The 12,175-nt window shown below is 37.7% G+C and overlaps 1 protein-coding gene across 6 annotated transcripts in view; it reads right to left on the bottom strand.

Moving 5' to 3' along the window:
- Positions 1-407: 407 nt before the first annotated feature.
- Positions 408-12,175, bottom strand: part of CD226 (CD226 molecule) — an 81,460-nt gene continuing 69,692 nt past the window's right edge. For all 6 annotated transcript variants that reach the window (XM_033135573.1, XM_033135572.1, XM_033135571.1 and 3 more), the window contains 3 exons: positions 10,356-10,458; positions 5,013-5,070; positions 408-3,047 (listed from right to left, as the gene is read on the bottom strand). In XM_033135573.1, the coding sequence (XP_032991464.1) occupies positions 2,934-3,047; positions 5,013-5,070; positions 10,356-10,458 (275 nt within the window). In that variant the 3' untranslated portion in view covers positions 408-2,933. The remainder of the gene's footprint in view (positions 3,048-5,012; positions 5,071-10,355; positions 10,459-12,175) is intronic.

Here is a 12,175-nt window from a genome sequence, read left to right on the forward strand (position 1 = left end):
ATGTATTACATATCACTATAAATTATATATGCAAAAAAAGAATCTTAGGAAGCAGCTTACTTCTTATTAAGTAGCACCTTGCAAAAAAGATTTAAAACATAATTTAATTCAATTCCAACTTTTTATTCTGTGGATCTGTTTTGATCTCTTTCCTTAGTAACAACCAGAATAGTAGCTACAAGAGATTGGGGAAGGGGGTCTATATATACATATTATATACTATATCCATATACATCATATACTGTATATAGTAGAATATATATACAGAGGGTGCCAAAAAATATATACACATTTTAAGAAAGGAAAAAACTGTATTAAAATTGTAATAATATATACCGATAACAAAAGATGAATGCAAGTCATGTGCATATATTTTTTGGCATCCCTGGTGCGCATATATATATATATATATATATATATACACACACATACATATACTAGAATTTCAAAACTCTGTCAAATTAGGTATAATAAAGACACTACAATGAAAGTGCTTTGTTAAGACAATCAAACCAGAGGGAGAAAAAAAAATGAATGAACAGAATTTCTTCAGTGTAACTAACAGCTGAGAATGTAACAGGCAGCAGGGGAGGTCAGAGAATTTCTGCCAGACTTAGGAAAAAAACCTGAGCTCTGAAGTGGAAGAACTTACAGCAAAGAAGAAGGAGCAGAACTCATCATTCTCATAAATATTTTGAGAGATTTTTTTTAAAAAATTAAAACACCTATGGAAAAAGAGACAAGTCTCAAATGTTCTGGAGCCTTTGCAACACTTAACTGGTTTGTCCCAAAAGTCTTCTGGGGAACCATGAGTAACAGCCACCAGGACGAGGGCATCTGGTTGTGCTGCTCACACACACACACACCCCACCATCGTCATTTCCTCTTTTAAAGTGGTGTTTACATTTCCCCATATTGCAGTGGTAGAAATGTTTTACTTCTCACCTGTATTAGTCATTGAGACTTTAGTTATCAGAATCTTCTAGAAAGTAACATTTTCATTGTCGTTAAATTCTAGGAGAAAACAGTCATCTATTTTTAGATAATGGTAAATTTGCTTCACCATGCAAACTGACAGATTCAACCATTAAATTTTCATAGATCTGTACAGTTAATAAAACAGTAGATCATTTTCTTATAAACTGCCTTCCAACCTTGCTACACTAATCTGTACATGGAAACACTTCACAAATCCAGATATAAAGATCTTGAAGCACACAAAATAAAAATGAGTGCTGACTCTTCTTGTATGTACGTAGTAAGTCCAACTGGGAAGTAGTCATTTTAATTTGTTCCCTTCTGAAACAGGAAGGGGCACTCACAATTTCTGTAATTCACAGAATAATTGCACTATTTGGAATGAACATTATTTAAAGCTAAAATCATGAAATATCCACTGACATGCTTAAAATTGTAAATTACAGCTTAGAATTTGTCAGGACACCATGAGAATTTGGTTTTGGCTCACTTAGACTATCATGAAAGTCTACAACTTTGATACTTTAATTTTTGTGATGAGTTTTTCAGAGATGATTAAAAAATATTTGAGACATGAATGACCACTATGTTTGGCAATGACCGTTGTGGTTTCAAGGTGATCACAACCATTATTTAGTCCCAGAAATACTTCTCATTTTTTGCCTCCATCTAGAGTTTGGACAATGGCAGACAGGGCCTCTAATTGTCCTATAGTGATATCACTAGGTTGTCTTTGGCCAAACTGTGAAGGAGGACAAGTTTCTCACTGTATCTTCTCATCCTTTGATCCTTAGAGCCTCCTTTATGCTCTTTTCCCTCTCATTTTTTCTATGCTACCACCCTATACCACCACTTCCAACTTTTTCTTGTATTCAGATTTCACACAATTATTTAGAAAACAAAACTAATAATGCCTAGGTGCCTGATGCTTTTGATAGAATTTATATATTAAAAATAATTTGCAAAAGTAGAAAAGAATTCAATATCAAAAACATAAAGTTATTACCGGACCATCTACTATACTTGCTTATAAGACTAGGCCAGGGATACTGGCAAGAATTCAAATAGAATCAAAGATTAATTTATTTGAGAACAGAAAGGGAAGAGATTTTCCTGTCACACATATTTTCCCCTTGACTATTCATTTATTCGATTGTCAAGTACTCTTCTGGACTACATGGACACAGCAGGTTTTAAAGAGGGGGAAGAGAGAGCTGACCAAGATCCCCCCGCATATTTTTTTTCCAGTTGATCAACAAGAGATGTCTTGGAATGTCATTGCAGTCCAAATTTGTTGGTAGCTAGCCCAGTTTCCAGGCTCCCCTTCCCTCTTCTAACAATACACTGAATTTCCCACTAATGTGTTTTGGCTCCACTCCTAGCTCTAGAGGTGAAGAGTTAATTGACTGAAGCCATTTCATCCTTTCTGGCCATGCTACCTATTTAATGATAGGCAAATAACCAAATTTGTTTGTTCTATCAGATAAGTAAACTCTCTACCAGACAGAAATAAGGATTGTGAATTGCCAAGAATTGTTGGCAGCCATCTTGGAAACACAAGGGGAAAGCCTGAATGAGCGTTCGGCTACCACCAATGAACTGGTTCCAGCACCATGGAAGGGGATCCAGAAAGTGGTTTAAGCCCATACTTAATTTTAGACACAACATTTAAGCCCTGATAAATAACCCTTGCCTGAAGCTTGATCTCCCCTAGATTGCTCGATTATATGATTCAGTAAGTTTCCTTTTACTCATTTGTATAAGCTAATTAGAGTCAGGTTTTTCTGAAATGTTTCTGTTAAGAATGTTCTCTAGGTAATGTAGTATTTTTCTTATCAAATAAAATATATTTGCTCAACTGGTATTCAGGGTAGACACTGAATAGTGGGAAGAAATTGTATAACGATCCATGTACGTAACAGTCCTCAAAATTTTCCTCAGATCAAGGAAAAATCTTAGACTCTAGGGTTTGGTCTCGGAGAGAAGGCTGGGTAGTTGACATAAATATCCTCTCTTGCACCCTCCGACGGTTGACTTATGGAGATGGGACTTCTGTAGTTGTTGGATGCCTAGAAAGACAGGCAGAGAGGGGGTCAATAATTCACTGTGTATCAGCGGCTAATAAAGGCACTCAGAACAAATCTCTCCTCAATTAAGCCACAATATAAGTCAAATTCCTATTACAATTAATATCATAAAATATTCTCTTCATTGTATTGAACTTCTGTGAGAACTCACCTTCTTGACTTACAGGGCTCTCAGTGAGACGCAACAGAAGCCTAAGTCTAGATAATCATCTGCTGTATTGGGCTCTTGAAATGCCCCTTTAGATGTAGAACTCCCTCCCCTAATGTCAGGCTATTTTGATGAGAACAATTAGTTTCATTTTTTATAGGGGAAGTCTAATATTATATTTCCCCATAGTGGGTACCCATTGATTTCTGTTGAGTGAATGTCTTAATAAACAATACTTTTAAACTACATGGTGTCCTGACTTAAAATAAACAACTGAACACAATAAAAGAAATTAAGAAAATAAACTGACACTCACTGTTAAGATGATGCTATGTAATCATTAGAATGGTTTGGGTGTTTGCAAGGACAAAGCAAAAGGAAACTTCCAGTATCATTGTTAGTTATATAGACTGCCCCTCAACAAAAAAAAAAGGAAAAAGAAAAGAAAAAAAAGAAAAAACCCAAAGAATTAAGTCTAACTTCTTTATCTTTCACAGTACAACTTAATGTCTAATTTTCTAATCATCACTCAAAATACAATTATTCTACAAAAGCCTGAAAAAGTTGAATACATAATGTAAAAAGTTGGAAAGCTCCTTTCCTCTGAAATTCATGGCACTAAATTTGGCTTTGGATTGGCTTGAGTGGATAACAGCTAGTGACAAAGAAGGCATCCAAAAATTGTCTATGACAGAACATTGCTTTATTCTGTGCCAGCGTGGCAGGTGAAACAAAACAAGACTTCTTGAGTCTTTACAGTTGGTGCCAAAAAGCAAGCCATGAATCATTCAGGGAAAAAAAATGTTTTGCAAAGAGTAACTACTTAATAGAAGAAAAAGTTAAACTGATAGAAGTCTGAAGCACACATATTGAATTGTCAGACACTGTTTAGTACTTGGCATTTTGGCCAAGTGAATCCAATTGTAAATAATTAAATTAAAGAGAAATGGATGTAATTGTAGATAATACTCAGGGAAGTGTTTTATTGTAAAATTTTGTAAACAGAATAATATGTGTTAAAGAGAGTATTTGGCCAACAGTGGAAACAGTGAGCATGAAAATAAGTACCCCTCTTATCTGCAGATGCAAAAGGAATTTTCTACTCTTTCAAGTAGACAAAATGGGGCAGGAGGAAAAAATGTCACAATTCATCAGACTCCTGCAGCCCATCCGAAAATTCATTAGCTTTATAATCTCAGCATCCATTTATTAATCAATGAATCCAAACGTAACAATATTGAACACATTGGACTGTGTCCCTCTCGCTTCTTGAATGCTTATTATGTTTGGATCTTTTTAGTTGTTTGATGTAACTTAATCCTCACAATAACCTTACAACATAAAAATATTTTATGCCCTGTATTTAGTCAGGTAGTATCCCCCAAAAATGTATGTGCTTTCCAGACCTTCCTAATGTGACCTTATTTGGAAATAGGGTTGCTGTGTGTATGCATGCACACACACATGCAGGCCATGTGAAGACAGAGCCAGAGACTGGAGTGACATAGCCACAAGCCAAGGACTGCCGACAGCCTCTAGAAGCTCGGAAAGAAGCAAGGAACAGATTCTCATCCAAGAAGAAAGTGTTCCTGCCGAGACCTTGGACTTCCACCCTCTAGAACTGTGAGAGAATAGATTTCTGTTGTTATAAATCACCCACTTTGTGGTAATTTTGTTTGTGGCAGCCAGGTTACTAATACGAGAATAAAAAGGAAGATTGCTAATTATAAAATGGACTGACTTTAAAACACATTCATGATGCACAAAAAGGGAAAAATGACAACTCTGAGAAAAATTACCTTATTCTCTGTATCCCAGGACCCTTTAAATTGGACTCTTTTCCGCCTCGTTCTCCTTCTGGGAACACATATTCAACAGAGGTGTTAAAAATTACACTCCATCACTAGTATTATTTCAAATGCTCTCTATGCCTCACCTGTACCCCAGCCCACATGCCCTTATAAGTAGCTAGCCACAGTTACGTTATACATACTTACCCCAAATTCCATTCACCTAATTTTTGTCATTTTCCCTACCTCCTCCAATGTGCTCACAGATGATAAAAGCAACTGAATGGATATCAAGCCAGTGTATATTAATAATTAATCTCAGTGAGGTTACGCAAGACGGATTCATAGTGGCTTATTACACAAATGGCTTACAACCTTCTCCAAATCATCTCAGACTTAAGAGATTACCCACAATTAAAACTTCCTGTTATATGCCAACAGTGTGACTTCTTGGATGGCAATGATAATATAAGTAAGCCTTATAAAAGCTTCCAGGTGTTTTACCAAACCACCTATATGGATTATTCTATTGAGATTTCATTGAAAACTCTATATTTAAGAGTTAAACTGAGGCATAGGGAAGGGGTAACTTGCCCTAACCCACATGGTTAGTTAGTGGTTGTAGCAGAACTGGAACCCACAGCCCTCCCGCATGACTGGTGGGCTCTCCTGCTTCTGGGGTCACATTGCTACAAGCTAATGGGCAGGCTGGAGCCATACTATTCAATAAACACTCCAGGTTCCAATTAAACCTACAAAAACCTAACTTTAGGGGGAATCTCTGACACGAAAATACAAAGGAAGAAGGAAAAAAGCTACCGTCACTGAATGCAATAGGCCAAATAACTATATCCAAGTGTATATAGAAAGTTATTATGGGAAGATGGTGACTATCTCTTCTCTTCTCTCAAAAGAAAAGATTCTTATTGAACGACAGAGGACATGGGTCAGATGAAAACTCGCAGAGTTTTTGTTTTTTGTTTTCCTTCATGGAAATTTTGAAAACCAGGCAAGATAGTCTCTGTCCCAGGACATGTTGTGCAGATGGTAGATGTTGGCTGTAATGGTCTCCTCTGGTTGCTGTGAAACCCTCTGCCATGTCAGTCAACAAAATCACAAACTTACCTTATTCCATGTACTCTTCCGTATTTACTTAAGTGTTATTTAAACACTTACTTAATGTGTAAGTTTACTATGTGTGAGTCATGTTTCTAGGTGTTCGTAGGAATTATTTACTTCTTCAATTACAAGAGGTGTTCAAAGTGGTTCCCATCCGTGTCCAGACACTTCTGATTACGGCGAACTACTGCTTGAACAACGTTCACCAAAGTGTCCACTTGTATACATTTTTTTTGGCTCCCTGTATATATATACACACACACAGACATATATATATCAAATAAATGTATATATATATATATATATACACACACACACATATATACGTATATATGTACATATATACATATATATATATATATATATTTCACAAAAGCCTAGAATATACAAAGAAAAAGAGAACATGAAGCTTAGAAGCAAATTATCTGTGTTGAACTTGTACACTGCAATTTACTAGTTATTTGCATCTCTAAAATTCAGTCCCCTGATCTGTAAAGCAAAGGTAGTAAACATACTGTGGTTTGTTGTAGGTTGACCAACGGTTCTGCTTTGCTTAATTCTAAGGAGTATCCCGGGGTGAGGGATTTTCAGTGCTGAAACTGGAAGAATCCCAGGCAAACCAACACTCCCGACATGTCGTGAACATCAACGTTGACAGCAAGTGTAAAAATAAGTGTCTAACACTTTGCTCACTAAGTATTAAATTTCTTCCTACAAACACAGGTGTCACTGGACAGACTGCCAGGCTGACCCGTGCTCCGCACTTCCTCCAGCCATGTTAACCGTGTTACTCTTCTGATCTAACTGGAAACAACACCAAGTGGGAGAAGAGAGAGTACTTTCAGTGCCTCTGCACACACTGGCTCCTGCTAGGCTGGGTGGCAGGGAAGAATTCCGTTTCCTTCGGGCACACTGTCATTTATTTGGGCTTCTACCCAAGTCAGTTCATCTGAAGTGACAGGATTATTTTTTTTCTTTCTTTTCTTTTTTTTAAATTAATGTTTATAGGGGTGACAATTGTTAGTAAAGCTACATAGATTTCAGGTGTACAATTCTGTATTACATCATCTATAAATCCCACTGTGTGTTCACCACCCAGAGTCAGTTCTGCTTCCATCACCATATATTTGATCCCCTTTACCCTCATCTCCCACTTCCCTCCCCCCTTACCCTCTGGTAACCACTAAACTATTGTTTGTGTCTATGAGTTTTTGTTTCTCTTGTTCTTTTGTTGTTTTTGATTTATATACCACATATCAGTGAAATCACATGGTTCTCTGCTTTTCCTGTCTGACTTATTTCGCTTAGCATTATAATCTCAAGATCCATCCATGTTGTCAGAAAATAAAGAGGTGACCAACTGAATGGAAGAAGATTTTTGCAAACAGTGCCTCTGATAAGGAGCTAATATCCAAAATATACAAGGAACTCATGCAACTCAACAAAAAAAAACCAAACAACCCAATTGAAACATGGGCAGAGGACCTGAAGAGACATTTCTCCAAAGAGGACATACAAATGGCAAATAGACATATGAAAAAATGCTCAACATCACTAATCATCAGAGAAATGCAAATAAAAACCACAATGAGATATCATCTCACCCCAGTCAGAATGGCTATCAACAACAAGACAAATAGTAACAAGTGTTGGAGAAGCTGTGGAGAAAAAGGAACCCTCATACACTGTTGGTGGGAATGCAGACTTGTGCAGCCGTTATGGAAGGCAGTGTGGTGGTTCCTCAAAAAATTATGAATAGAATTACCATATGACCCAGCAATCCCTCTCCTGGGTATCTACCCAAAAAATCTGAAAACATTTATCCATAAAGACACTTGTGCTCCAGTGTTCATTGCAGCTTTGTTTACGGTGGCCAAGCCATGGAAACAACCAAAATGTCCTTCGATAGATGAATGGATAAAGAAGTTGTGGTATACATACACAATGGAATACTATTCGGCGGTAAGAAAAGATGAAATAGGACAGGATTATTTTAAACGGTCACTAAGACAGTATACAGAAGGTCACAGTTTAATCCTTGGGTCATTTTTCAAAACGTTCCCATTCTAAGTAACAACACCGCAGAAAGAAAAACTGCTTTTTCTTTTGTGCCATTCGGCCATGATCATGCATTCCAGTCCACTAATCTTCTTTTTATCACGTTTAACCAAGTGGGACAACATATTCTACAGTTCAATTTAGCTATTCATATAAAAGTGATGCTTTTTTTATGAAACTAAATCCTTTGTGTCCAACACCTGTGACCCTCCAGAGAGCTGTTCTATCACTTCTGTCACTCACATTCTCTTAGCCATGCTGCCCACATCCTGTGTGTTCCCTGCTGTCATATCTCCCCTCAGTGCATTTTTTATCAACCGAGGTGAAGCAGGAGAGAAATCTTCAGTGTCACTAACACCCTCCATTCCTTACTTCATTTGCTAATTTCTGACAAGAGACAGACTTGAGGGCAGCCTGGTGATGGACAGAACAGAAAAACAACAGTTCCGTGTTTCAATTTAATTAGGCAAATGCTTACTGACTATTCTTATTTGGAAAGATTAGCACTAAATGCTATCAAACACTGAAAATTGAATAAAACACAATCCCTGCCCTTATGAATCTCAGGAAAGACAAGCATGAAGATGACTAAACTACAAAGCGGGTTGTGAGGTGTAGCAGATGAGAAGGACATGGGGTTCGGGATGGTGAACATGTCTCCACAGGGAGGGAGAAGCAGGACAGACTTTCCAAAGGGGACAAGTGCCCCACACATGAATGAGCCACAGTATTAAGGCCAAAGATGGGGATAACAGCATTTTGGTGGCATACCAGTGGGAAGAGATTTCAGTGTTCTCACAGAACAAAAGTTGCAGTTTTAATAAAATTTGTCAACATCAGGAGAAGTAAGTAATGTAGAAAATAGGAATGAAAATAAGGTTGGCGTCAGAACATAGGAAAGCTCTGAGGAAAGTGTTAATGAGTTTACCATTATTCTGGCAGCATTGGGAAGGTAATCTTAGGTTTTAAACAGGAGGACGACATGACCGGTCTTTGCTCTTAGAAGAGGAACGAGGGAAAATCACATTTTTTGGGGGGGAGAGACGAATTAGCAAGAGAGGAAATACCTGCAAGCCAGAGAGCAGATTGGAGAGTATTACTAAAATCAAGGGAGTGGTCAAGAGCTAGCGGCTAGGGATATAGAGACGAGATGGAGAAACCCACTGGAAATCCAATCAATAAACCATGCATGTGAGTGCGTGTGTGCGTGTGTGCGTGTGTTTGGAAATATTATTGGGGGAGAAGAGATGAGTGGAGATGGATGTATTCATTCCCTCAACAAATATATATTTAAGTGTCTGCAATGTGCTAGGTGTGCAAAATGTAGACATCGAACATTTGGTCCCTTCCTCCCTCAACAAGAGCACAACGCAATATGATTACAGCTAAGATTGCAGTGAACACCTAGAGAAGTGAGTTGATGAACATGGGAGAACTGGAAAGAAAAGGAAGAATCAACCAAGAATATACCAGAAACTTTCAAGTGTGCCACAGGACAGTAAAGATGGGCAGCTCCGAGGCCAACTGGCCACCTGCTCCTCCACGATAGCCCCTTCCAACCCTTTTCTTCTCAATGATTTTTAATAATAGCACCTGGGTTGCTTGTTTCGGAGAATATAGAACCATTTAAAATGGTTGTTTGCTATTAGAATGTGCACTTCGTCACATCCCGTTCACCACTGTCACCATAAATACTTGATGAATGAACAAATGAATGAATGAATGAATGAATGAATGAATGAATGAATGAATGAAGTCATTGCTGTTCAGCCCTGTTTTTCCCCCTCAGAATCTCTCTGCCACACACACACACACACACACACACACACACACACACTGCCCCCTCATCCAGCAGCCTTTTTTCTTCAAGGAGAAGGAAGATAGATGGGGTGGGAGAGACAGCAGAGGCATCAGACAGTTGGCTGCCCCGAATATGAAAGCTTTGTTAATATGGGGGCAGACGACCAGTTCCTACGATTTCTTAAATGAACTACTCTAGCTTTCTCCTCCAACAGTCCCACAGCTACTTCTCCTTTCTGTAAGAACAATGCCCCCCAAAATGTATGTGAGTGCTAAGACAGCTTGACCAACAACAGGGTATTAGTGTTAGAGAATTTCTTCTAACATCAGTATTATTCAGGGTAAACACGATTCGGAAGGAGCTGCAATGCTCACCTGTTATAAAGGACGATCATGACAGGGGCAGGTAGAATAACAAACAGCAACAAGAAAGTTGTCCCTCCAGCGATGAAGTAGATATACTGGTTATCAGTTTCACCTAGAAGAAAAAAGAAATCATAGTAGGAATTAGGAATTCAGCTAAAGCCAGGGGAAAAAAAAGGAAGGTGGGAAAATGAAGAAACGGTCCATCAATCATCATAGAGGAACAATTTAAAATAAACAAGGAATCAAATAAAAAAATATATAGGACGACATAAGGAAAAAAGGTATATTTTTCTTTCAGAGGCTCCTAAATATTTCTGACTCCTCACAGATTTTTATTAGTTCCTTGATTCCTAAGATTGGATTTGACACCTTAAGAAGAACAAGAAAAGAAAAAGATTATGTTGGGGACAGATATTACTTCATTGTAACGAGCAGACATAAAATCACAGACATAAAATCTTTATTAGAAAAAAATAACTACCAAAATAGTATGGAAATACAGTACATACATTCAACACACAATCGCATGTACCTTTGATGTTTCCAAGTAGACTTCTGCTTAAGAAATATTTTCTACTCAATTGGAGTTAATGATAAAAATAATCAAGAAAAAAAGTGTTACTCCAACTCTGTGCTTATGTGGAAAGAACCATGGTCCAGGAATCTGTAATTTGCATCCTGGTTCTTTCACTATTTAGCTGTTTGACCTCCAGCAAATTCCTGAGCCTTCTGTGCTTACCTTTCTTCACCTGTCAACTGATGATGACACACCATTCTAATTACATCACAGAATTGTGGTAAGAATCTAACCAGGCAGTATTCAGAAGAGTAGTGAACTACTGGAGAAATGTCACCGCTGGGGCTTGACCCCAGTGAGGTCAGAGACCATTTTATTTTTAAAATCCCCTCCTGCTTATGGCACACCTCACCCATGGCCACCCACAGAGCTACTTTTGAGAAGACATTCCCTCAATATGTGCTGGTGACTGGAATGGGATTTAATGGAAACCCAGGAGCTGTCTGGATTGCCTCTCTCCTTGGGACAGAAAACGTGCCAGCCTCCCTCCTGCAGGAAAGGGGCAGGCCAAGACTGAGAACAGCATAACTTCCCTCCATCTTGAACTGAAAGCTCCAGTGCTTGTACTGTGGTTCCCAAGCTGTCTGGAATCCTACAGCGACCTGAAAATTGCACTTTGCACTGAAATTTTTGCACTCTTGCAGATTATTTCTTCCTCCCTTATTTACTACTGTGCTGTAATTTTTTTCGCCATAAAAGCTCAATGTCTACATCCTCTCATTCTTTTATAAGCATTACCGCAAAGAGAAACTGTCAAATAACAAACATTATTTTATGTTTCAATTTGTTTAATTTATAAAGTGAATAAAAGTAGAAAAATATATTAATGCTTTAAAGACTTTGTACAGTCTAAAAATGGCTTTTGTCTGAATATGATGGGAGTGGGAAAGTGAAATTTACTCAGAAGAAAAGTACATTGAACCACCACTACAAAAGCGACAATGAAATATTCTCCCCATCAAATAAGAAATTAACCTTTTCAAGTTCTTGGCACATTACAAAATATAATGAAACAAAGTACCTGAAATTATTTTGCATTATAACACAGGGCTACAAAAGGACTGTGCTTACTATATTGAAATAACTTGAATATAGTAGATGCTAAAGTTAAACCAAACAATCAGTCATAATGAGAAAATGAAAGTTATTAGCAATGAATTCATTGACAGTGTTCTGGGAAAATGGTTTAACTACTTTACTTTTTAAAACGCTATTTAGATTGTTACTACAGTAAAAAAAAATGTGGGTGGAC

Source organism: Rhinolophus ferrumequinum, chromosome 19, assembly GCF_004115265.2.
Source record: "Rhinolophus ferrumequinum isolate MPI-CBG mRhiFer1 chromosome 19, mRhiFer1_v1.p, whole genome shotgun sequence".
Taxonomy (NCBI): domain Eukaryota; kingdom Metazoa; phylum Chordata; class Mammalia; order Chiroptera; family Rhinolophidae; genus Rhinolophus; species Rhinolophus ferrumequinum.